Source organism: Carassius gibelio, chromosome A4 (assembly GCF_023724105.1).
Source record: "Carassius gibelio isolate Cgi1373 ecotype wild population from Czech Republic chromosome A4, carGib1.2-hapl.c, whole genome shotgun sequence".
In the NCBI taxonomy this organism is placed as follows: Eukaryota; Metazoa; Chordata; class Actinopteri; order Cypriniformes; family Cyprinidae; genus Carassius; species Carassius gibelio.
Window position 1 is genome coordinate 18,012,298 of NC_068374.1, and position 26,069 is coordinate 18,038,366.

General features: G+C 38.2%; 1 protein-coding gene across 3 annotated transcripts in view; it reads left to right on the forward strand.

The window, feature by feature from the left end:
• The window catches only part of LOC127972257 (TBC1 domain family member 22A-like), a 129,940-nt gene that overhangs the window by 42,429 nt on the left and 61,442 nt on the right, over positions 1 to 26,069 (forward strand). For all 3 annotated transcript variants that reach the window (XM_052575630.1, XM_052575621.1, XM_052575641.1), the window contains one exon: positions 13,205 to 13,311. In XM_052575630.1, the coding sequence (XP_052431590.1) occupies positions 13,205 to 13,311 (107 nt within the window). The remainder of the gene's footprint in view (positions 1 to 13,204; positions 13,312 to 26,069) is intronic.

Consider the following 26,069-nt stretch of genomic DNA (forward strand, 5'->3'; position numbering starts at 1 on the left):
GTGACTGTCCTTGGGGAAGTCGTGGCCTAATGGTTAGAGGGTTGGACTCCCAATCGAAGGGTTGTGAGTTCTAGTCTCGGGCCGGACGGAATTGTGGGTGGGGTTAGTGCATGAGCAGCTCTCTCTCCACCTTCAATACCACGACTTAGGTGCCCTTGAGCAAGGCATCGAACCCCCAACTGCTCCCCGGGCGCCGCAGCATAAATGGCTGCCCACTGCTCCGGGTGTGTGCTCACAGTGTGTGTGTGTGTGTTCATTGCTCTGTGTGTGTGCATTTCGGATGGGTTAAATGCAGAGCACAAATTCTGAGTATGGGTCACCATACTTGGCTGAATGTCACTTCACTTTCATTATGAATGGACCACTGAATCATTGATTCATAATTAAATTAAGATAAACTTTAAAAATATTTTCTTCTACTCAAATAAAATACAAATAAATAAATACTTACTTACTTAGCATGTTGTAACCCATAAGCATTCAGAGCATTCAGACATCATACAATCGTCTAACTTTAACTTTGATTATTTTTTTTACCAGTAACTGATAGCTTTACAAAGCAAATATCAACGCATTTTAATTGGTAAAAACAATAATTTGGTCAGATTTTTTAGGTGAACTGCTCCTTTAAGTATATGACACCTGCAATAATAGTTCAACCAATAGATAACCATCAAAACAGTTTTACATACAAAACAGAAGAAGTTAGCAGTTTGTTTTGTCTGTTCAGAGGCAAATAGTTCTTTCTCAGAAACGTTATTTGCACAAGCCAAAGTTGAAACCTGACTTGGTTTTTAGGTTTAAAGTCATCTTAATTTGCCTTGGCTTATAGTCCTCTGTATGAATAAAAGCTTCAAAACCATCAGACCCTTCCAATATCTCCATTCATTACTCTTTTAATCGTTTGGCTTTATTTGCATAGCTTGTTAAGATGGGCATGTCTATTCTATCAGTATTTTTAATCTTCAGTGCCGTTATTCGTGAAATTCTCCATCTAATCAGGCAGCCACTTTGTCTTGAAAGGTTTTGTTCTTTGGCCATTCTGTTCTTCTCTCTTCTTTCCATTCTGATCTGTTTTCCCATTAAATTGCTATTTAGTTTTATAATTGTAAGTAATGAGTGTGTGATTAAATGCTACGTGCGATAGTGTGTCACACTATTGATTCAGGAGGAAGATAGTGTAATTTGCATTGTCTTCATTTATAGATTCTCCCAAAGTAATGCTCTGAAGGGTAGATGTGGATTAGCGGCGCTTCTGTTAAAGATCCATTGGATTGGGTGAACTATTAGTGTGGGCAACACCATCAGTGCCGGCTGAAGGTGTAAAGAATGAAAAGATAAGATCTGAGTTATTAGCTAAAGATGGACACCAGCTGGTTCTGAGTTTTACTTTAAGCTGGAAGATGATCTTCATCGCACCAAAGATGGAGCAACCTAGAAACCCTAGGACTGTGACATCATGTAAACCCTTGGGAAACTGCGTTTCCATGGTGGTTGTCTACTGCCACCGGTGGTGGTGCATGTGACGTCACACACTCTATGCGCACACTAGTTTTGTATACAAGTGTTATAAAAGTAATAGTTGCAAATTGTTTTATTTAAACTATAAGTCTATGGTAATTTACAAATTACCTCAAATGCCATGCACATAATTTCCTTTAGGTTGGCAGGGCTTGAGCCCAGGAAAGTTGTGACGAGTGGGGTTGGGCCGAGAGCCGTGGGAACGAGGCGAGGCCGGTGGAGTGATTGGAGATGAGCGACACCTGCTTGACCCACCGGTCTCGAGTCCCACGGAGGAGATGGAATGATATAAAACTGGAGCAACGACAGTGAAGGACGAGAGAGGACCAGGCCTGAGTTTTTAGTTGTGTTTGGTTTTTATTTGTGCACGTCAGTTGTTCGTAAGGGGCTGACGCGCTGTTTTGTGTTTATTTTGATCATTAAAATCTTATTTGATTGTCCCGTCTCCTTCTTCCCGATGATTATGAAGGTTTAATTCGTTACAACAGTTTATGCATTCAGCAAACTGATTTTGTGTTGGGCAATGGACATTGTTGGGAAACCAAAAAATACATTGATGATCTGGAGCCATGTCCATTCATGTCACCCATTTGTGTTTGTACAAGTGCCTGGGTGGTCAGGTTTCTCCAAACTGGCCAAATACAAATGAGACAGCGATGAAAGATGTTAATAAGAAATGTGGCATCGATTCCTATTTCAAAGAGGGTGTGTACAGATGTAGCAAATCAGATAAAAAGGGGAAATATGAATACCGTATTTTCCGGACTATAAGTCACACTTTTTTTCATAGTTTGGCTGGTCCTGCGACTTATTTTCAGGTGCGACTTATTTATCAAAATTAATTTGACATGAACCGAGATAAATGAACCAAGAGAAATGAACGAATAGAAAACATTGCCGTCTACAGCCGCGAGAGGCTACAGGAGCACTGAGCAGCATAGAGCGCCCTCTCGCGGTTGTAGACGGTAATGTTTTCTCTTGGTTCTAAATAAATGCGACTTATAGTCCAGTGCGATTTATATATGTTTTTTGGATAGATGCGACTTATACTCAGGTGCAACTTATAGTCCGAAAAATATGGTAATCAGTCATGACTAGTTATGATTAATTATAAATATTTAGATCCACTTCAATTCTCAGTATCAAGTGTTTGTCAATTCTAAGAATGTTAATTTCCTGGTTAAGGAAAATAACTTTCTTACTGTACAATACTACTCAGAGCATGTGTCAAAAATCTGCATGATTACGGACTTCAGTTATGAGCAAAAAATTAACAACCTCAAATGTGATACAAGAAAGACTTTTTTTATTTATTTTTTTATTAAATAAAACAAATAGTGGTGTGTCTGATGAGGTACAAATGCTACACATACGAGGAGTTAATGCACGTGATTGAAGTGGGATTTATACTTTCCCCTGGCTGCACTTTGCGATCCTCTACTGACTGTGTGTGCACCTTCCCTAAACAAACAAGGCTTTGTCTAGTGTCTACACAGGGCATTTGAACTGTGTGTCAGTGCCTCATAAATAGGATGAGGCATTTTACTGTTGAGGATTTGTCATGTCGTGGTGAGCTGCATCTAGTGTAGCATCACTGATTGATTATAATGAGTTCTATAGTATAGTATTTGGCGTTGTGCTGCTCGTGTCCTGTAGACAGGGTTTATTAAATAAATAACTTCCTTATTTAGGCTACTTTCTTGTTCAACTCTATTATTTCTTTGATATTTATTTTAGTGTTTTGCAGGTTGCGTATTCACTGACGGACAGGCAAAAACAAACACACTTGTTAAAGGGGTTATATGATGCAATAAAAAAAAAAACGCCTGCATTATTTCATGTAAATTAAATGTTATGTATACAGTATATATATATATATATATATATATATATGTGTGTGTAAGAATGTGTAAAAAAGGTTGGAGACCCCTGCTGTAGAGGACAAAATCCCATCAGCCTGAGCATTGCTGGTGGATGTTCTTCATATACCCACCCTGGAGGCATCGAGGAATCACATTTTCCAAATAGCCAATGTCTGTTACATCATGTGTATTAAGTCCACTAACCCTGTAACCACCGACTCAGCTTTCAGTCCATCTTCTGCAAGGTCTTTGTGGGCTGTTCATTGACTAAGTGCCCAGCTGAATTGAACAGTTAGTGTTGTGTGACCCACAATTGAGGCCTTAATGAGTATCAGTTTGTTTGGATTTGAAGAACTGAGTCCAAGTCCTGATTTTAATGCAGGTCTGATTAACTTCCCTCATTTGCTCTAACGAGTTGTTAAGTGACTGCTTTGGGATGCCTGAGATGTCTAGTGGCAGGCATTTTTCCTCTTTTTCTCTTCGTGGAGTTCCCTTCGAGACTGGCCTGCACTGTCGACAAGTTGCGGTTTGATTGATGTTAAATAATATCCAACTTTACATTTAGACCGTTTGACCTTCAGGTTCTGAGTTTTTTGCTTTAGAGAGCAATTTTTTTTTTTCTTTTCGTAGATTAATGTATTATTCTTATTATTATTGTGTTGTCACATAATGTCTGTATTAACATATATCGCAATGTAAATAATTAATTAAATGTAGCATTAACGGAAGAACATTGCTAAACAGCATATTGAAACTTTAATAAAGTAACATAACTTTAATGTGATGACAGCTTAGAATAGGTTACACCTTTTCACTATTAATTAAGATTTTCCCTCAATAAATTCCTGATTTGATGTTTATTAATAGTTTGTAGCGTAGTTGTTAAGTGCTGGTATTCGGTAGCATAAAGGGATCTAAAATATGGTCATGCAGATTAAGGCATTAATGTGCTTTTTTAATGTTTTCTAAATGCTAATAAAGAGCCAATATGCAAGTAATAAGAAATTAGTTAATAGTGAGAATAGGTTCTAAAAATAAAGTGTTACCACGAATGGAGAACTTAACATTAACAGATGTCAAAACCATAACAAATAATGTAACGTAACGTAACATATAAAATGCCAAAAATTATATGGAAAAATTGCCCTGTCAGGAAGACATTCGTTTTCTCTGACTAATCACAGCTATTGAATATTTTTGGATCTAGTTTAATTACTTGGCTATAAAAAAAAGCTATTAATTGAATTTCTGTGCAGATCCTCGCTGTGAGAAATCACTTCTTGTTCATTTAAATCTGTGGAATGCGTCATGCTAGACTTAGTGTAGTTTATAACAATTAACAGAATAATTGTATTCTATGTATTCTATGGGAACATCACATGGAAATAAATTTGCTCCATTGGTATCAACATATTTATTTTTTGATATCAATTTACAAGAACTGTAAGTGTGGTTTTATTGTTTGGCCATACTCTATTAATGGCTCACGAGTTTCCCATTACAGAACATGTAATGATTCCCCTTGTGCTTCTAATAAAAGCAGATTAATTCTTTAATGGGCTAATTTTGCATAATATTTCATGCTCAGGGAAGTTCACTGTTTTTTTTTTTTTTTTCATTCCAAGCTAAGGCTGTAGTGGCAGTGAGTAGAGTTATGATGTTTATTTCATCTCTAGTCCACACTCTAGCATAACGCTATTTGAAACATTGAGGTTTATTGGACTTCAGCCATTCTGCATAACTCACTCCCACTCTTAGACACTGAGCAGCGATAAAAATGTTGTGACATGAAGTCACAACAGTTACTATTGTTACATGTTCAGGGAGCCATTTATGCTTCTGATGAGCAGCTTTGAGTCCCACATGACTGTTGCAGTTGTGCAGAAGACTTTATTTATTTATTTATTATTAGTAGTATTTTTGTAGTCTTTCCTGGATCCATGGACTGTAATCCACAACACACACACACACACACACACACACACACATCACATCACTTGCAGAGAGAGATAGAGAGATCCGAGACCGGAGATTGTGCTGTGCATAACAGAAACATTCGGGAGCACAGAAACTTGTTGTCATTGCTGCATTATGACTTTTATTAATAAAATAGCTTAGATACAAGATTGCTGCATTATATTCCTTGGCAACTGGGAGGTAAAATCGTTGTTTAATTAACTAAACTCCCATCTTCATTGTTTGTAGATGCAGACGCAGGTAATTCTCTAATCCAACTTTCACCTCTCTCTCTCTCTCTCTCTCTCTCTCTCTCTCTTTTAGGGCTGTAGCTATCGAATATTTTAGTAATCGAGTATTCTACCAAAAATTCCATCGATTAATCGAGTAATGGGATAAAATGTGTTTTTGCTCAATTAAAGTGCATTATTAATTATGCAAGAGAAAATAAGACTACTGGGTCTCTTAAAATGAACAATTAAGTTTTCTTTTTTTTATAATTTTTTTATTTTATTTTTTAAATGCATAGAATGCAATGCATACATCAAAAATAAACATTTAATTATTACCCATTGTTTCTCTATCTGTACTTGTACAGTGAACAATGACAATAAAGTTGACAGATGAATTAAGTGCATTTAAGTCCCATTCGGTTGGGGTTTTAAATAAAGGATTTTCTGAGATGCACATTAAACATTAAACACAAAACATTAATTTAATTTATCTTTTAATTATTGAAAATTAAGCAAATGTAACTTTTTGGTGATAAACCGCAATAACTAAACCGAACTTTTATTTTGCCTTTACAGTTCTGTGTATGTGATGTAGGGCTGGAACGATTCCTCGGGTAACTCGATTACAAAAAATGATCGAGGCAAATTCCTCTGCCTCGACGCCTCTTTTAATTTATTTTAAATCTCACGTCAGGTTCTTTCGCAATTATTTTTTTAAATGTGACACAACTTGTTTACGTCACCCAGAAAATGGAAGGAGACAAGCACTGCACTGAGACAAAGAGGTTTACTGAGATAAACTGTCTCTGGCTGAGATCGCATACTGCAAGGAGTCAGCAGTGTTTTGATTTGAAGGTGCGGGCAAACGTAAAGAGAACGTCGTGACGTGTGTCCATTGCAAGATAGAGCTGGCATACCACAACTAGGGCCATATGATTTCCGCGATGAAGAAAACGTTGAGAGAATCTCTGAATCCAGTCATAAAAACGGAATTTACAGTTTAAAGCGTAATGGCAGGGAATTTGACAAATTTTGAATGAATTAATCAAAAATAGGTCATTACACTTACATCAAATCACGATATGGACTAATATCTGTAAATATTAAGCCAGAAAAGTCTATTTAAATATGAATCCTGCATGTTCTGCATGTCTCTGTAAATGTTATTTTTTCTCTTCGTGAACCGTTCCACCTCTACTAGCTGTGCATTAAACAATTCCCCTTCATGTCAGGAAGTTCTTAGCCATATGTCCAAATTTGTTCAAATTTGATAGAGACTTGGGATATTTTGACATTGCCACTGAGAAACCACCTGAAACACCTTAGGAACCAATTAGCAAATCTCTGGTAACCACCCACAACACCCTAGCATTTTGACGGTTTGTTTTTTCACAAGTATGCACCACTCACGTTGTCGTCTTGAAGTTCATTCAGTATTAATTTTGATTTCTTTGAGCACTAAATAATATTTACTAACCATATTAAACCACTGAGAGGATATTTGGCACTGGAAAAAGCTGTGATGGTGTTTGTACATTTCTTTCTTGAAAATGATGTACTAGAGTTAGTTCTGACCCTTCCTCCAACTGCCTCTAGGAACTGCCAGTGAAAGTCGTTCATCATTGCAGATTGTTCTTCCTCTGTGTCGGCTTTTTCATTATATAACATTACATTTCATTCATTACAACTAGATGATGATATCCATAAATCACAGATGGATCTGCACCTCGTCTTTCAGCGAAACTTCAGTAATTACCAACCCAATCGTTATTTTATCTTGTTGAAATGGCATGTTTGCTGAGTTGAGTTCCATGTTAATTAACTTTGCCTTAAATTACACGTCTGTGGAAACTGTTCGATGCTCATTAACCAACGCATGGAGCAGTAGTAGGTGGTACCGGGTTAAAGACTTAGGACAACCCTAAGGGTCAGATTACATATTTCACCAGGCGGCAGTGTCTTCCTGTGTGTGGAAAAGTGTCCTCTGGGCTGTCTTGGGCGATGGTTAAAAGGGCAGTGTCCTTTAATCTGATGTTGACCATTTGCATTGGCCTGCAAAAAGAAGGCATATGGCGAGTCAAATGTCAGTAATGATTCCAGCTCCTTGCAGTTGGATGCTTCAGCTTGCCAAGGGGAATCTCCCATTCGCCCCAGTATTGTTGAAGATGATACGGGCCAACAGGAAGTGATGGCTAGGTTTGAACTCCGAGCGTCATGGATTTGTGAACTGTCCTTCACTATACCTTCAGTACTCACAAATTTAGAAACCATACCCCATTTTTTTTTCAACTTACATACAGGGATTTGGTAAACATGTTCTCAATAACCATGTCATCAGGTTTTCCATCAGGCGTTGGGGAACTTGTTCCAGTGGAAAGATTAATATGAACAATAAGGACAAGGGTACATACCATAGAAACTTCAAATTATGGTCATACAGGTGCATCTCAATAAATTAGAATGTCATGGAAAAGTTAATTAATTTCAGTAATTCAACTCAAATTGTGAAACTCATGTATTAAATAAATTCAGTGCACACAGACCGAAGTAGTTTAAGTCTTTGGTTCTTTTAATTGTGATGATTTTGGCTCACATTTAACAAAAACCCACCAATTTACTCTCACATCTCAACAAATTAGAATATGGCGACATGCCAATCAGCTAATCAACTCAAAACACCTGCAAAGGTTTCCTGAGCCTTCAAAATGGTCTCAGTTTGGTTCACTAGGCTACACAATCATGGGGAAGACTGCTGATCTGACAGCTGTCCAGAAGACAATCACTGACACCCTTCACAAGGAGGGTAAGCCACAAACATTCATTGCCAAAGAAACTGGCTGTTCACTGAGTGCTGTATCTAAGCATGTTAACAGAAAGTTGAGTGGAAGAAAAAAGTGTGGAAGAAAAAGATCGAGAGCACCGCAGCCTTATGAGGATTGTCAAGCAAAATTGATTCAAGAATTTGTGTGAACTTCACAAGGAATGGACTGAGGCTGGGGTCAAGGCATCAAGAGCCACCACACAACTTGCTACAGTTGTCATATTCCTCTTGTTAAGCCACTCCTGAACCACAGACAATGTCAGAGGTTGTCCAGTGGTACAAAGTCCTCTTTTCAGATGAGATTTGGTGTTCCTGTAGCTCAATTGGTAGAGAAGGTTGGGGGTTCGATTCTTCGGGAACACATGATAGGTAAAAATTGATAGCCTGAATGTACTGTAAGTCGCTTTGGATAAAAGTGTCTGCTAAATTTATAAATTTAATTTAAATTTAATTTAATTTGGAAACCAAGCTCCTAGAGTCTGGAGGAAGGGTGGAGAAGCTCCATAGCCCAAGTTGCTTGAAGTCCAGTGTTAAGTTTCCACAGTCTGTAATAATTTGGCAATGTCATTTGCTGGTGTTGGTCCATTTGTTTTTGTTTTTTTTGTTTTTAATCCAAAGTCACTGCACCCGTTTACCAAGAAATTTTGGAGCACTTCATGCTTCCTTCTGCTGAACAGATTTCATTTTCCAGCAGGATTTAGCACCTGCTCACACTGTCAAAAGCACCAAAAGTTGGTTAAATGACCATGGTGTTGGTGTGCTTGACTGGCCAGCAAACTCACTAGACTGTAACCCCATAGAGAATCTATGGGGTATTGTCGAGGAAAATGAGAAACAAGAGACTAAAAAATGCGGATGAGCTGAAGGTCACTGTCAAAGAAACCTGGGCTTCCAGACCACCTCAGCAGTGCCACAAACTGATCACCTCCATGCCACGCCAAATTAAAGGCAGTAATTTAAAGCAAAAGGAGCCCCTACCAAGTATTGAATACATGTACAGTAAATAAACATACTTTCCAGAAGGCCAACAATTCACTAAAAAGGTTTGTTTATTGGTCTTATGAAGTATACTAATTTGTTGAGATCCTGAATTTGTGGGTTTTTGTTAAATGTGAGCCAAAACCATCACAATTAAAAGAACCAAAAACCAAAAACCATAAACTACTTCAATCTGTGTTCTTTGATTTTATTTAATACATGAGTTTCACAATTTGAGTTGAATTACTGAAATTAACTTTTCTAATTTGCACTTTTACAACACTAAAACACCTTTTTTGAGATGTTAACAGATATGGACAGCTGTGGCTGTCAGGTGTGGCTTTCTCAGGCTTTGAAGTAAACTGAAGGCTCCTGGAAACCAGCTTTTCGATATGTCCAGCCTTGATTTCATGTCTTCATCGCAAATACTTAAAATTGTGCTCATCCAGCCACTTCACTTGGGTTATAAGATAAGTTTTGGCCCCAGGAGTCAAAGTCGTTTGGGGAGAAATTTGTCTTCAGTAAAATCTGTCTCGTTTCTATTCTACTCTGTTCTATTAAGTCAGAAGTGTACAGTATTGATTCTATAGGGCCACCTTCCAGTTGACTTTAGCTCCAGCTCTAATTAAACCTACATAAACCAAACAATCAAGGTCAATCTTTAGGATTACTAAAAGCAGAACCCCTTTAAGTTCTGCCTTCACGGTTAGCACAACAAAGTGTAACAGATGTACAATCGTGAGGAGTTTAGAATATTCACTGAATGAACTGCTTTTGTAAAGAAACAGATTATCACTCAATGAAGGAACAATCTATTGGCAAATCTTCTACATGTTTGCCATTAAACTTTTGGACTAATCTTTTGGAGTTTATTCCAAAAAAGTGTTTTAGTCTCCATCATTTTTGCCACAGGTAACAGTTAACAGCAGTTCTCATTGATTTCTATTGTTAGATCGTGCCAATATCCTTCATATGCCTAAAAGGTTAAATACAATCTCTGTGACAGGAATATTGAATCCAGTCTCTTTACCAGAGTTTATATATAATCCGAAACCAGCGTTTTGTCTGAAACTAAAGCACAGTTAACAAAGTCTTGTTTGATACCTAAGATCATTTAACAAAACTGTATTAAAACTAAGTAAATGCTGCTGTTAATAAACTGATTGATTATATTTTTTACAGTAAGATTAGAATAGAAATGACTAATTTTATTCGGCAAGGGTGCATTAAAGTGACAGACCTTTACATAATTGCAAAGAAAAATAAAGGAATAGCTAAAATGCATGTATGCATACATACACATTGTTTTAATTTGCATCTCTATTCATCTAAGAATCCTGAAAAAAAAAGTATCATGGTTTTTATGAAAATAGTATGCAATACTACTGTTTTTAACCTTCACAATTGAAAGAAATGTTAACCAAATTAGCATACAAGTAACTTTGCCATTTCAGGCATACAGTATGTTTTAAAAATATAATTAAAATCAAAGTGTATTATATTTTACTGAATTCATAGATGTTTGTTGAGAACAAATAAATAAAATATAAGTGATAAGTGGATTACACATGTTCAACTGATTAAAGCAACATTTTAACCTGTCTGTGGCTTGTGTAGTTCTCATAGTGCCAATATGTCAGAGGAGACCGTTGGGAAATACATTTTTGTAGCAGGCAGTGCAGTTGGTGGTTTGTTGACTCTGGTCCGTATGTTTACAGACATCTGCTCTTTTCCTTTGCAATGCCTTCAGACAGATGGTGCGATGGTGACTTCACAGGATGGAACTGTGGTCACGGAGTCGCACACCTTCTGTTTTTGTGAATTTATGTATGCACTCATGCATGTATTTGGACCTTCTTATTCTCACCGCATTAAAACATTATATTTTGTTTATTTAACACTGTCAGACTTCTTTGATTCATCCCCTGGAAAATGATAAACTAAATATAAACCAAGGATATGTCTGTCTCATGGTATCTACTGTAGTAATATAGTGTGTGTGAACTTAAGGACGACTTAAAAATATTAATTTTATTTTTAATATTTGCATCCTCAATGAGCTCCATATTCTTCCTAAATAATTGTATTTGAGCCTTGAAAGCCTAGTATTTGTTGTTGTCTAAAGGTTCAATAAACACTTCGGTTTTGAAAAGAATTTTCTGTCAGGCTTTACAGGGTTAATGTTATTTACTGCAATGACATTCAGGCATTTTTAAATGTCACTCAAGTGTCCAGAGGGGGCTGCTGCTAATAGCATAAACAAGTCATTTATTTGCACCTCCACTGTTGACCACAGGAGGTGCCGTTGGCTTGTCTTCAGATCTGCTCCTCTTTGCGTGTCCTTGTTTTGTGAAAATGCTGTTAAGGGACTTTCACAACTGGAGAGATTAACACTGCCTTATTACAGCCCCCCTACACACACACACACACACACACACACACACACACACTTTAAAAGCCTCGTGAGTACTTTTGCTCCTGAGCAGAAGGCTGTTATGTGAAAGCACAATGAGTTTGTCCAGCATTTGGAGGTCATTCAGACCGAAACTCTTCTGACTCTTATGTTACTTGCCCTACCTGGGGAATCATACTTCATCTTGGCTTCCTTTCCACTGTGACCTGTCAGACAGCAGACAGTGATGATCGTCTAGGACGAGCGTCGACCACCAGTGGCATTTTAGACTGCACTAATGCAGGGACAGCCTGGAAGCCAGTACTGCAAATATTCCCAGCAGCTCACTGGTCCTGTCGGCCAGAGCTCGCTGTACTCTTTAAGGTTAGACCCATGTTGCCAAGGAGACAGAGCAGCACCGTGTGTGTGATACCCTTCCTCTGCTCGACCTGTGACTTGCCCGTCAGAGCTGTGGTTTGACTCATTCACAGTGGTTACTAAATAACTCTACACTTGCATTGGCCTTTGCTCTAGAAAATGATTCTGATGCTCAGTGGGGAAAAGATTTGTGTGTTTGATTTGGTAAATAGTTGCCAGTTTTTATACATTGTCATATTAATCTGTGCAAACATGCAATCAAACCGGTTATCAAATTCAGATTGGAGGTTTGTTTAATTTAAACATACCAGGCTTAAAAAATTTAAACTTGAAACCATTAAAAATATTTATGTTGACCGGGAAAAATCAGCAAGTTGCCAAGACATCATTTTCTCATTTTCGTTTATTCTTGAAGTACTAAATAAATAAAACTGGAATAACAATTAATAGCTGGGTAGACATATTAAAAATAAAAGAATTAATAATTGATTAAATAAATAAACCCTAGTTAAAATGAAGAACACCTACACACACATAAAATTTATAGTAAAATGAAAATCTTTTCACTTTCTATGTATTTGGTTGTTTACTGTTTTATTTAATTTTTACAAATGTATCGACTGTTTAAAAAAAAAAAATGTGCAGGAAAAAGCGTAAATGCATGTGGCCAGTAAATGCAACTGCATTTGTCTGGCAAGCGCACAGTTTTTTTTTTTTTTTTCTGCATCTCGTCGTGCGTTGTGTTCTTAAGATTGTTTTTGGCACTGCAAATCAGCCCCTTGGGATTGTTCAGTTATCCTGAACGACATTTCTGTGTGACATCTCCCAGAAACTGCTGTGCATGTGTTTCAAGCTCTTTTAAAACAGTTTTTTTGAATGTAAGGATGCATTCTGTGTATATATCCCCAAATTCTCACCGTCTCTTTTTTTGAAGATTTCCATATGTAGGAGAAAGCTGTCTATACCCTTGTCTCTTCTGCCATTTTTCTCCCTCTTTGCCTTTCATTTGGATTCTCTTTCTCGGTCTTATTGTTATTTTCTATTGTCTTTTTGCTCTTTGCAGAGGAAGAGGTGGAAAATTTCAATGTTTCCAGCTTGCAGGAAGAGGTGTTGCGGAACATCGAGGCTGACAGCTTCTGGTGCATGAGCAAGCTCCTGGACGGGATTCAGGTAAATTGATTCCCTATATGCCAGTGTGCGGGCCTGATACATTCACTCTGTGTGTGTGTGTGTGTGTGTGTCTGGGAGCAGATTGTGTGTGAGTAGAGCACCACTAGTAAAGAGACTGATGTGTCGCGGCGAGATTCCCCTGCGTGTAGGTGCCTTGTCCCGTTTCCTCTCCTTGCCTTTTCTTGCTCAGGACTGTCCAGGAATTAAATCCATGATGAATATTTCCACTCTACACCACAGACAGGACGTTACCTCTTTATCCAAAGGGCCTGGCGGTGCTCGAATTGTCATGGGAAAGCAAAGCGAGCCCCTGCCCCACATTCACTTTGTCTTGCCTGCCGCGTGCATCTCTAATTGATTTAAGGCCATAAAACAACTGTGCCGTTTACGCAGCAGAGATGGGGACACACGTTGCGGTATAAAGCTAGGTGTTTGCAGTCCTCATCCCCATATTTCCACAGTGCTCTCACCCGGAAGACAGCAAAAGATTCCTGTGTGGCCCGGTCTGTCACGTTTTTCCTCCATGATGATAAAAGACTCTGTAAATGGGTGTTTCTGCAACACTTTTGACCCTGCGGACTTCGAAATTAAACTCACAACACATTTTTCACTAAACTGGTTAATTTGTTTTGTATACTAACAGTGTCCAACAGTAGGAGAAGAGGGGAATTGGTGTTTTTAATGGAAAAGTTTAGCAAATATCACTTCCTGATTTCAGAGTTCTAGAATTTGATTCCAAATTTTAGTGACCTGCATCCATAGGCAAAATTTTAAAGCATCATTGACAGGCTATCAACGTAAAGCCTGTTCCAAATGATACTAATCGCAATTAAGCTGCCTCCTAATATGCCTAATTTCTTGAAAGATTCTAACGTGACACTGTTGGAGAAGACAATCCCACAATGAATTTCAGTGAGCTTAGTGGGGAAACAAAAAAAAATCCATTAACAATTATTTAATATACACAAATATGCTTAAATCGGTAACAATTAAAGTAATAAAATACCTTTTGTTGTTTTTTGTTGTTTTTACCTTTACCCGCTTCCTTTATACATTGTTCCAAATTGGTCAATTAAGAATTACCTTTCAGTTCCAATTTACTACAAGTTAAATAAAAAAAATAATAATAATCAAAATGATTTGAAAAAATATCGGCACACCAGATATAGGCAAAAATCCAATATCGTGCATCACTACTATCAAGATCGCAGATACCTGCACTGTGAAATGAAGAAAAGGGACACCAGGAAGCGGGAAGTGTACATCCTACCTTTAGCTGAGGTATCACAGATGTGCCTGACAATGGAGTCTCTGATAATCACAGCATCTCGTTCTGTCTCATTTCTGGGGGTTCGAAGCGGTTTCAGGTGGGAGGTCTCAAAGACCTGAAGGTTTTAACATTTGAAGATTGAAAGTCAGGGTCTGGGAAAAGTAGCAAAAACTAAATAAATCAAAGGCTAATAAAAGCAAAAATATATAATTTAGTATTAATATGGCCTTCATATAACAAAAGAAACTTGTTAATTTTCATAAAATTCAACCCTCGAGACACAAAAGTGCCCACAGTTGAGGAAACACCCAATTACAGCGACGTGTTTGAAGTGTGTATAGAAAGAAATGTTCTCTCACGTACTGGCTTTAGACTATTGTCTCTTCACACAGAAGACACATTTGTATGAAGCGAATCAACCCTCCTCACTGGTATTAGATTGAAATGCTCTCCAGGCTCTCCAAAGCTTTTGTGGTATTTTGTCTCTAATTACTGCAGTAATTTGTGTGTACAAAGCAGATTCTCATAGGTGCTAATGATTTTCCTCCACTCTTTGTTTTCCTTACACCTTCACACCATGGCAGCTGACAGCTCTGAACTCTTGCTCGCAAGTTGTTAGCGTCGGCAGCGCCATGCTCTCTGCGTATGCATGTCAGTGTTTTAAAGTGCTCGTTAACTTGGAGTGTAGTTTTAGCATGTTTTTATAGTCGCAGCCGAGCATAATTGTGTTCAGGTCTCAGGAGAGCGCTTAGGTTTAGAAACGCAGGGTGGAAAAAGTTGTTAATTACAAGTTTTGTATTTCCCTGCTGTGTTTGACAATAGAGAGTGATATTATTGCTATTGTAATGTATAATTATTTTTAAGATGGCACTTTATCATGTATATTCAGGAATGACTATAAAAGGGATTTTGTTTATGCATTTCTGTGGCATATTGATGATAACCACAGGTAATAGTTTCTCAGTTTGTAAAAACAAAAGCAGATTGCGTTTACTGTAATGCATTTGCAAATGTGGCTAGTAGTTTTTCTTCTGTGCGCAATTATTTCTTTCTCGAGCTCTGAAGATTATGATTAGGAGTTTTAGTTGTTTTGGGATTATTGTTCTAATCCGATAAAGTTTTGGTTTTGCAGTAATTCCTGTAATAAGTGCCTTTCGCACCATGGGAACCTTTTCTTAGTACTAGAACTAATGCCACGTTTCCACCGAAATTACTCAGAACATTTGTACCAGGAACTTTTTTTTTTCTTCCCCCCAGACCTGTTGCTTTATGCGTTTCCACCGTGGTCTAAAGTACCGGGAAGATTAGGCAAGTAGTCTGGTGATGTATGTCTGTGCACATTTCTCAATACAAAGTACACTTATTTTGGACTTTCATCCTCGGTAGTTCGGTTTTTGTGCATTCGACTCAGGAGTGTATTTCTAAATAGGCGCTGACTTTATAAATAAACAACAGATTTGAGTTTTAAACTACTGACCTGAAATACTTTTAAAATTACATTTCATGAAACAATAACAGTAATATTGTGAAAATTATGCGTATAAATGGTGGCTGAAATCACAATGCTCCGTGAACGCAACCAATCAGCATGTTTAGCGCCAAGGTCCCGCCCCCGAAACTTCCGGAACTTTGAAGGAGGGGCTAATTTGGTTCTTGAAAAAGCTAGCACCGGACTGCCTTTTTCAAGAACCAAATTAGCTCCTCCCCCTGGAGCAGGGTCTAACCAGCACAGCTGGTACTACCCGTGATGTGAGTAGACATTGATTGCCCAGTCGCGTTCGAAAACTCCCTCACCTGCCTTGATTTAAAATGCTGTGTAACATACTTTAAACATTGTGTCAACTTATTTCGCAAGTATACGCTGAACAGCGATAAATGTACAAACGCTGAAGACTGCCAGTTGTCGTTGGAGATTATTTTTTTCCGTTCTTTCAATAGCTTTACGTATACGTCGACATTCCATGTCCTTATTGTGAAACCCGCGAGACACAACAAAAACACAGCTCTGATCACAGTGTCCTCCATCCTCCTGTTGTTAACATTGTTCTTTGTTAACATTGTTGAACGCCGCGCAATTAATTAGAATATCACTAAGGTTTTTAATGGACTAAAAACATTCAAAATTGAGTGATTTTTGACCTTTCCCCACCGTGTTTCTCATCCTCTGACTGAAACATTCAGTTTTGGGGTGCTTTCCCTTTAACAGATCAGTGTAACCATCCACTTTTATGATTGGCTAACATCATTGCCTATGCAGTACTTTTTTTAAAATAGTATTTACATGAAATACATTACTTACAGTTTGCGGCATCGTTTTTGGGTCCATAAATGTTGGCAAAATTATTTTGGCAAAGCCAGCATCATACTGCGATTTGTTCTCAAAACAACGGTGAAATATACTGAACGCACGAGGAAATAAATTAGCTAAAAATAAACTGAATCCATTTTTCTCTGACATCGGGATCCTTATGCAGTGTATACAAACATGTTGTTTTCCCAGAGTCAGGAACGCCACAACAGTCTGCCTGGCATCGCAATCTACTTCTTCAAACCCACTCGCTGTGTCGACTAAACACCTGTGGGCGTGACAACAATGTGATGATGCAGAAATAGGCGTAGTTGTCACCTTGCACCTCGAATCCAAACGAGCCGTTTTCTGAGGGTTATAACTTTTTTTTATTGATGATGAGGACATTTTAACATATGAAACTTGCAGGATGAATTAAGCACATAACGACCTATTAAATAAAGGATATTTGATCAACAGAAAGTACCAGAGATCATATTCAGACATACATTTAAGTGTGCATATTTGGGAGGGATTTTGTTATCATGCAGCTATAAGCCAGCGGTTGTCCTCCTCTGCAGTCTGTTCTCTTTAAAGTCAAACTAAATTATGGTTATGACTTATTAATAGGAAGACCTTAAGCCCCTGGAAAAATGACTGCGTTGTTTGTCCCTTGATAGCTGAGCTGGTTGCTGTGTGTACATGTGTGGATCCATTAGGAGCAAATCCGTCCGTATTCTCATCCCTGAAGAGGGGAAATGAGAAATGGGTGTTAAATCAGGCAGCTCACTGCAGAAGCCATTATCTTTGATGTTCAACCCACAGGCCAGAACACCACAAAACAGCTTCTGCCTCAAGACTGTGGGAGTTTGTCTCGATTCGTCTTGCATTGCAAATCAGCATGGTCATCATGAAGGACCACTGCGGCCTGCAGTTCTTCCCAAAACCAAACCATCCAAAGCAAACCACAGCATTTATTGACCAAACTGTATTAGCTTAAATTTGCAAAAGCAATTTAAAAAATTTGCTTGCTTGTAAGCACTTCGTCTTGGCGCAGTAATATCTTCACTAGAGGGAGCGGGGTCCGGTGAGAGGATTTTTCACGAGTGAAGATATTACTGCGCCAAGACGAAGTGCTTACAAGCACTTGCCATGGTATTCCGCCACACAATATAGTTATCCATTTTACACGCTTAGAAAAGCGCAACGTTTTGTTTTGTGTTACCGTCCTAGGTCGAGTTACACTACGCGAGTAACTGTTTTTAAATAGGGAAAACGTGGAGGTGTTTGGTAGCTTCTCTGCTTGGCCCATATTGAATGAATGGGCTAAGCTAAGTGCTTTCAAAGTTTCACCGCGCGCCAAAGCGATTGAGTGCACGCACTGAGACGAGAGAGGTATGTATCAACTCATCTTAGTTAAGGGAAAAACATAGTTTAATATGAAAACACGGTGGAGTATCCCTTTAAATGTGAACCAAAATCATCACAATTAAAATAACCAAAGACTTAAACTACTTCAGTCTGTGTGCATTGAATATATTTAATACACAAGTTTAACAATTTGAGTTGAAATACTGAAATGGACTTTTCTATTACATTCTAATTTATTGAGATGCGTCTGTATTATGATGATGAATTTATGATGCTTTTATTAAATGTTAAGGTTCACTTAAGCTAGTAAAGCGCTCAATGAAGAAGAATAGTTCAGTTCACAGTCTTTAATAAATCCACAGGGAAACAACAAGGAAAATCCAACAGAGCAGAGGAAAATCCACATAAACTAGTAACTTGCAGAGGACTGAACTGAACAGGAAGAACTTATACAGATACTTAATGAGGGATTAACAAACACAGGTGAACTGAATGGATTAATCAAAAGGAGAGACATAAACTAGATCCAACTCAAAATGAAATCACAACAAATGAAGTCAATAACCGTGACAGCAACATACAGTCCCCATTAATTTCAAAGCATGGACTAAACTAACTAAAAATGCATTTTTCAAAGTATATTGTCTTTCATGAAGGAAAGAAAATCGTAAATTTTTGGCCCTTTGCTTAACCAATGGCAAATGTTCAAGAAAACTATAGTAAGAAAGCAGTCATTATTTTTGTAGTTCTGTTAGGTGATGCTGGTGGTGCAGAAATGACACTTCAGCTTTAAAGGCAGTGGATGACAGACGACAGCAGTGCTCAAGGGAAAACACAGGGAAAGAGGCAGCTGTTGTAAGACGCAGTGACCACTCACTCATACTCCCCTCATATGCTTTCATATACAGACACTCAAATCTAAGATCAGCTTACTGCTACCAGATGCTCACTTGAACATCGCGGATCTCCTGCAAGTTGGCTGTGTTTCTGTGCTGACACACATGCTGACACATGCTGGCACAGCAGCCGTGCTTTGACACTGGAGGCCATATGACAGACTACAACTTGTTGGACAGATGGCTTGGTCTGAATCCAGTGTTTGTGTTATTTAAAAGCAAAATTTATATGCCTTTTATAAAGGAAAAAAAAGGTACAACGCTGTTACTAGAGTGATACCTTTAGAAAAAGGTATGCCTTTATTTACCCTTAAAGAGTGCATATTAGTACCTTAAGGTGCCGTTCATATCTTGCCTCTTTTGCGTGCTTAAGTTTGTTATTAAAAAGATGCATGGCAGGGGTGCTCATAAAGCTCATAATTAAAAACATTTAAACTTTTCAGACTGCGACAATTACCAACCAATCATCTTAATCCTTTTCTGTAACAACATTGAAAGCTCAGCAAAGATGAAAGGAACAGCTGATCATAGCTGTATACGGATAGCCATTTAAAAAAAAATATATATTTAGTAGCAGAGCTACTGCAAGCGATTTTTAGAGCTGCAAATCCATTTATCCTTTGCTGAAATTTCCGCGTCTTCATGGAGAGCTCCGGTCATGGTTGCTTAGCAACGACAGATGCCCTAATGCTTTGGGGAAAAAAAGCAGAAGCTTCGCGCCTAGCATTTTCCACACGTTGTAGGCATGGCGTGAACATAAACAAGGAGTGCATATTAATACATAAATGGTAAATTTTAGTCATTTATGAAGATCATCCCAGATAGTGTATTTGACACAAGTATCATTCCACATTTCATTATTTTTATTTGCAGATGTTAAACTGGTATTTATGTAGCAAGTGTATATTGCACTTTTAGCAGGACAGTATCATAATTTTACAACATAATCTTTCGCCTTGTTTCTGTTACCAAATCACAGCCATGCTGATGTTCAGAAGAGAACAAAACAGTGAGTGTGATACATTTTCATCATATACTTCCATTGAAAGATTTGGGGTCAAAAAGCTTTCGATGTGATTTTGATATTTAATTTATTTTTGTGATGGCAAAGCTGAATTTTCAGCAGCCGATGCTCCAGTCTTCAGTGTTACATGATCTTTCAGATCTTTTTTGTTGTTGTTGTTGTTCAAAAGAACAGTATTTATTTGAAATAATCACTATACACACATTATTTCTGCACATAATATTTCAATCTGTCCCTCTCTAGGATTTTTGTGTAACAAGCTGAGCAATATAGAATAATAGCACTAGTTGATGCTTGTCAATCAACTCAGTGGGCCAGGGGGGTATTCCAGAAAGCAGGTTATGTGACATACCTGGGTATGTTTAAGAGCAAGTAAGCGGATAACCTCAACTTTATGTTCCGAAAACGGAGGTAACTTTCAGGGTATGTTAGTAGTCATATCAACTCACACTCTGAACTTAACCTGCTCCGGAGCAGATTATGTTCCAGGGTTAGTTCACTTCAGAGAGCCTTCAGTGAGCGTGACAGCGCACAACATTATATAATATTAAAATATGTAATATAGCCTATTATGTATATATTTATATACATTCGATATGTTAATTAGAAAGCGTTAAAATTAGTTATAAATAAGATAATATACTATTCTAATATGATTACTTATTTTATTGGCATATATAAGATTTATTTGTATAAATTATCTCACACATGGAGCGGCATTTTCTATAATGTCTAAATCAAAATAGATTTCTGATTTGACTTGATATATAATTGGCATAAAACAAACAATATAATTCACATTCTCAAGGATTAAAGATTAAATGGAAAAAAACAATTAATGATTGCACAGCCATCAGTTAGGTGGCTATATGCACTAAGCATGTAAACAACTAATGAACAAAAGAAGAAGAAAGAAACAGCTTGGCGCGCTTTTTATTAGCGTCCGTTTCTATAGTGATTCGACGATTAGTTGCTCTGTTGAGAATGTCTTGAGTCTTAACCAGGAATGTACCGTGAGTTGAATGAACTTACTCCCGGATGTGTTTTTGGAACCACATACCTCGAGTCAGCAAGGTTTGGGGTTAATCAACCGAGAGTTCAGGGTTCAGTTCACGGTAAGTTAACCCTGCTTTCTGGAATACACCCCAGAACTCAAAGTTCATTAGCCTACTTTTGTGTAGTACCTTGGCACATTGACATAGAATTAATATGAAGTGCAGACACACTGTGTGTCAAAGAAAAATGAAAAAATACTGAAAAATAAATAAATAACCTTGTGTTGTGAAAGCGATATTAGGTGACAGGAATTTATATATTTGGAGATAAGCCAAATAAGAGGCATAAACCAGATAAGAGTTGACTGATATCCACAGAAAATGCTTGTGAGGGGCAGATAGGTGTGTTCATATCTACAGGTTTGAGAGTGTGATAGAAGCAGATTATTGCTGTTTCACAGCTGGTGCTGCCCGTGCCACGCTCATCTTTGGCTTTCCATTTTTCTCTGATCAGTGCTTCTCTTTCCTTGGCCTCTTGCACTACATTGTCCGTCCACCTATCTTTAAACCCAAGGACTTCCAGCTGTTTGTTTGTTTGTTTAACGCACATATAAAAAGCTTGCACACCAGACTAAAACTTAAGATGAAAACTGCCTCATATCAGCCATATGTTAAGCCCAGGTGGTTTTTCTTTTTGCTCTTGAATACTTTTATGTCACATGCTGACTTGGAGAACTACACAAATAGTTTTAATTGTAAAACTACAAAAAATGGTTGCATCAGTTTTTGTGGCCTAGTGGCTAAATATATGGAATATCAATTCAGACGTGTAAGCAAAGTGGTTGCCATTGTGTACTTATGTACATGTTGATTATATGTCCTGTGCTATTGCTGAATGTCCTTCTGTAAAAATGCTTTGTTTGAGCTTACAGTATGTGCATTCTCTTTCCCAAGACAAGAAAAAAAATTCTCACATTTGAAAACGGGTAAATATAAGGGCGATAAACAATGTTAGCGCATATATTTCTCAATGCGGACCTTTACACATTGCATAATCAACATGATGTTCTGAATGCTTGATATCACACATCCAACAGAGCTTTTATTTTGCACGATTGGTTTGTTGTCCTGATACAAGCACATATTTTACCATCAACAGAACATTTCTGTAGTAAATCAAAAGTGCAAATTTTCTGATCAATATCAAAGATGTTATACTCATGTAATGTTATATAGTTTATAAATGTTACTATTTTTGAAAACACAATACTCTGTAAATAAATATACCGTGCACATGCCAGTGTAAATAGTGTGCCTCTTGAGATTGTTTTTTGACTTATTTAAAACTATAACATTCAATTTATTATATACAGTTCACTGGGGAGAAGTTAAACAAGTGCAGTGGTCCATAAACTGTCCCATTCAGTAAGGTTAATACACCACTATTAGACTTCCTATTGGTTCCTCAGTCAGCGGTGGGACAGGAGGGGGTTTAGGGGTGTGAGCCAGAGGACTGCAAACTAATTAAGGCTGTAGAAAAGTGGAGCCCCTTTAAAATTGTTTATAAACCATTAGGGGTAATGTGTTCTCCTGGGGCTCTGCCACGCAATTAGAACCAAGGTCAGAGGAACAGCGGAGGGGGAATGGGGTATGGGCTATGCTCAGAACTGCTGCTGTGGACAGAAAGTGGCTTTTACACTGGGGCAATTGCTCGCTTTTATTAATTTCCCAAATAAATAGGTGCCTCACGAGACCCTTTGTCAGTATAATGCACCTTCAGTGATATTAATGAACCTCTTGCTTATTTAGCCTATTTTCCCCCTCTCTGGCTTCAAGCTTTTTCTCTCTCTCCTCTCTCTGAACCATTTGCGACCATTTTGCAACTTGCGGCTCTTGGGGGTTGGTGTCAAATGCAGAAATAGAACTTGTGAAATTGTTTAATGAAGGAGAAAGAGACTTCTTAATCATCCATTTACTAAAGAGAAGCCAAATGTTGTTATATTTCGTCCCAGTTTCCATTAGGACCCCACCCTGTTGTATTAAAACCAATGGCATTCAGCGTGTTGCATAAGCAACAAAGACTGGAGGTAAACAGTCTGTGCCATATTTAACAGAGATCAGGCCTGTAGGTAATCTATCCATTTTATTATCTCTCTCATCTGTTATTTCCCCCACTCCGGAACGTGCTTAAACAGCCAGAACAAATTTAATTGCCAGCAGAGCTTACGATTTTCTCAAAATCAGATAAATATTTGCATTCAATGGTGGCATACACTAAAGTAAATGGGTAATAATTTGATTTGGCCAATTGGTCCCCTGCTTTGTCAGAACAGTTTATTGACTGGAAGTGCGGAGCTGCAGATTGTATCGACACATGCTCAGACAGTTGCCTGCCAGCCCATTCTTCCATCTCTCACACAGTTAGCATAGATTAATGCTTGATCTTTGATGGTTATGCCGAGTCCAGTTCCAGCCTTCAACGCATTCTCTTTGAAGTGTCTACCCTTGATTTCAGAGCTCTAGCCGGAAAGAAACCCCAGTTTTTTTTTTGTTGGTTTTTTTTCGCGAATATGCGGCAGACCCTAGGGGTTGTCAGAGAATACCGAATGAAGTGGTCCTCCTTCATCCTTATCATTGGGCACCTCTCAGTGCAAAGGGTTTGAGATGTCCTTCACTCTTGCATGCTGAGACCAGCAACACTTTAACATAGCAGCCAGACAGCTACCAATACCTTTGTGCAGTGTGTAATTTTACTCATTCCCCCCTGGGCAGACACGGCCCTGTGCACAGTTAGGCTATTTTCTGAACTGTTGTTTAAGCAAGAGGAGGCTATTGTCTCATATTTTGATTCAGCAGAGGGATAATGTGACTCAGAGCAGATATGGTGACTGTGTGCAAGAGAAGCACTGTTTTATTCCATGTGTATCAGTGTAGTATGATGGCTACAGCAGGGGCTGCTCTTTTGTTTGAGGAGGCTGTTATCCTCTTGCCCCTAAGCCAATTATATTCAATCAGCCACTCTTGAGGAAGTGGCAGCAGGATAAGCTTGAGTTTTCTGCTTGGCTGCTCCGCTCTCCTATCCCTCTTTTACTGACAGCCGTATGCCTCAGTCGCAGCTCACTGAGCCCCTCAGTCAGATGTCTGATAGTGCAAGCCAATGCTCACATTCTTCCTGCCAAATAACCTCCCTCATTTACACTTCTCTTAGCATGCATATATGAAAGTACTAAACTCATGAACCAAATCTTTAAAAGGAAAATCAATCAACCCCTTGCCACAGTAACATGAGTATGATGCACATCGTCTCAAATGTCTTTTCTTGACTGTTAAGATAATGTAGAGACTATGCCATGGAATGAATTGACAATATGAATTGGCAGACAACCGATTTCAAGCAACCAAACATGATAATCCTGTCAATCATTTACCAATCATTCCATCTCCATCATGTCTTAAATCTTATCTACATTCCTTTTCTGCATAAAAAAGTGCCTCGGTGCACTGCAGAGGACATAATCAATGCTAAAATCCCATTGCTTTTTGAGTCTCATAACTGAAAATGTCTTGTACCAATTCAAATGTGTTTAATGGAGAATAGAGTAATTGAATGTCTTCAGGAGGTTTTGAATGTAGCACATGGAACACAGTCTACTTTTATGAAGTCGTTTCTATCCATTTTAGAGTGACTGTTGTGGTGAATAGTCTTCCGCTGTGACTGACAAAGAAAAAGACTGGTGGATTTCAAAGTGTGAACTAGGGAAGCAGTGAATGCAGACATTGAAAGGTTCAGAAGATAAGCCCATGATCCTGGTTGTTCGTACTCCGCATTGGTGGGTTATTTCTGATCCAGCTTCGCCTGGAAGAGCACAAGTGATTGAGAGAGGAAAAGAGGGCTGCTTAAACTAATGGAAAGGCATCAGCCAGCCAAAGAGAGAGTGTAAAAGCCCTCTCCTCTCCAAGAATATCACAAAGCTGAGCTCATATTATGTGCAGTGTTTATCATGGATCGTCATCGTAGCTCCAGATCCTTTCAGCAGGCTTTTTGTTTGCTTTCTGCAAGTTCTTATCAAAGGGCTGGTCTTTATCTCTTCAAAGTATACTTGTTATCTCAATTATTTACTAAAAAAGTCACCACCTTCTTCTGTTGATCCCGGATCACCTTTTTGTTCAATCTTTTTCACTCTGCGGAGAAATCAGTCCCTTTGTAGTTGTTTCAAAGGGAGATTAGTATTCTACTGAACGTGAGTAATGGGCATTTTGAGCTGTATATAACATCATCCAAAAAAAAGAAGATCCAGTCACTTTACAAGATCATATATGGATTGAGCAAAAAAGGATGCCACAAAGCTTCAACTTGTTCCCCAGCAAAAGCTTTAAAGGGGACCTATTATGCAAAATTCACTTTCACATGTTGTCTGGACATAAATGTGTGTTAGCAGTGTGTGTACACTCTTTTTTTTTTATCCCCATCCCCGCCCACGAAAGTTGACAGACACTGCCGTTTTAACGTAGAACCGCCCTGAGCGAGTTCACAGCAAGTTGTGTGTTAAGTATTTATTTGCAAAGGGTAGCACCGGTATTGCCAAAGCTTGAAATCATGCTCAGCCCTCTTCCACCGGCTCATTTGCATTTAAAGGGAAAGACACAGGCTCATTCCCTAAAAGTGGCAATTTTAACAAGCTATAAATAATTATCTGTAAGGTATTTTGAGATAAAAAATCACATACACACTTTTCACTTATTTTATATCTTGTGAAAAGGGGCATAATAGGTCCCCTGAAACAAATCCATGGAAAATAGGATACTTTCTAAAGAGCACGGAAATTTAGCACCTGCTTATCATCAGACTTAGTGCTTGGCGGTATACGGGTTCATACTGAATACTGGGGTTTATTTTTCTTTATAATATGGATTT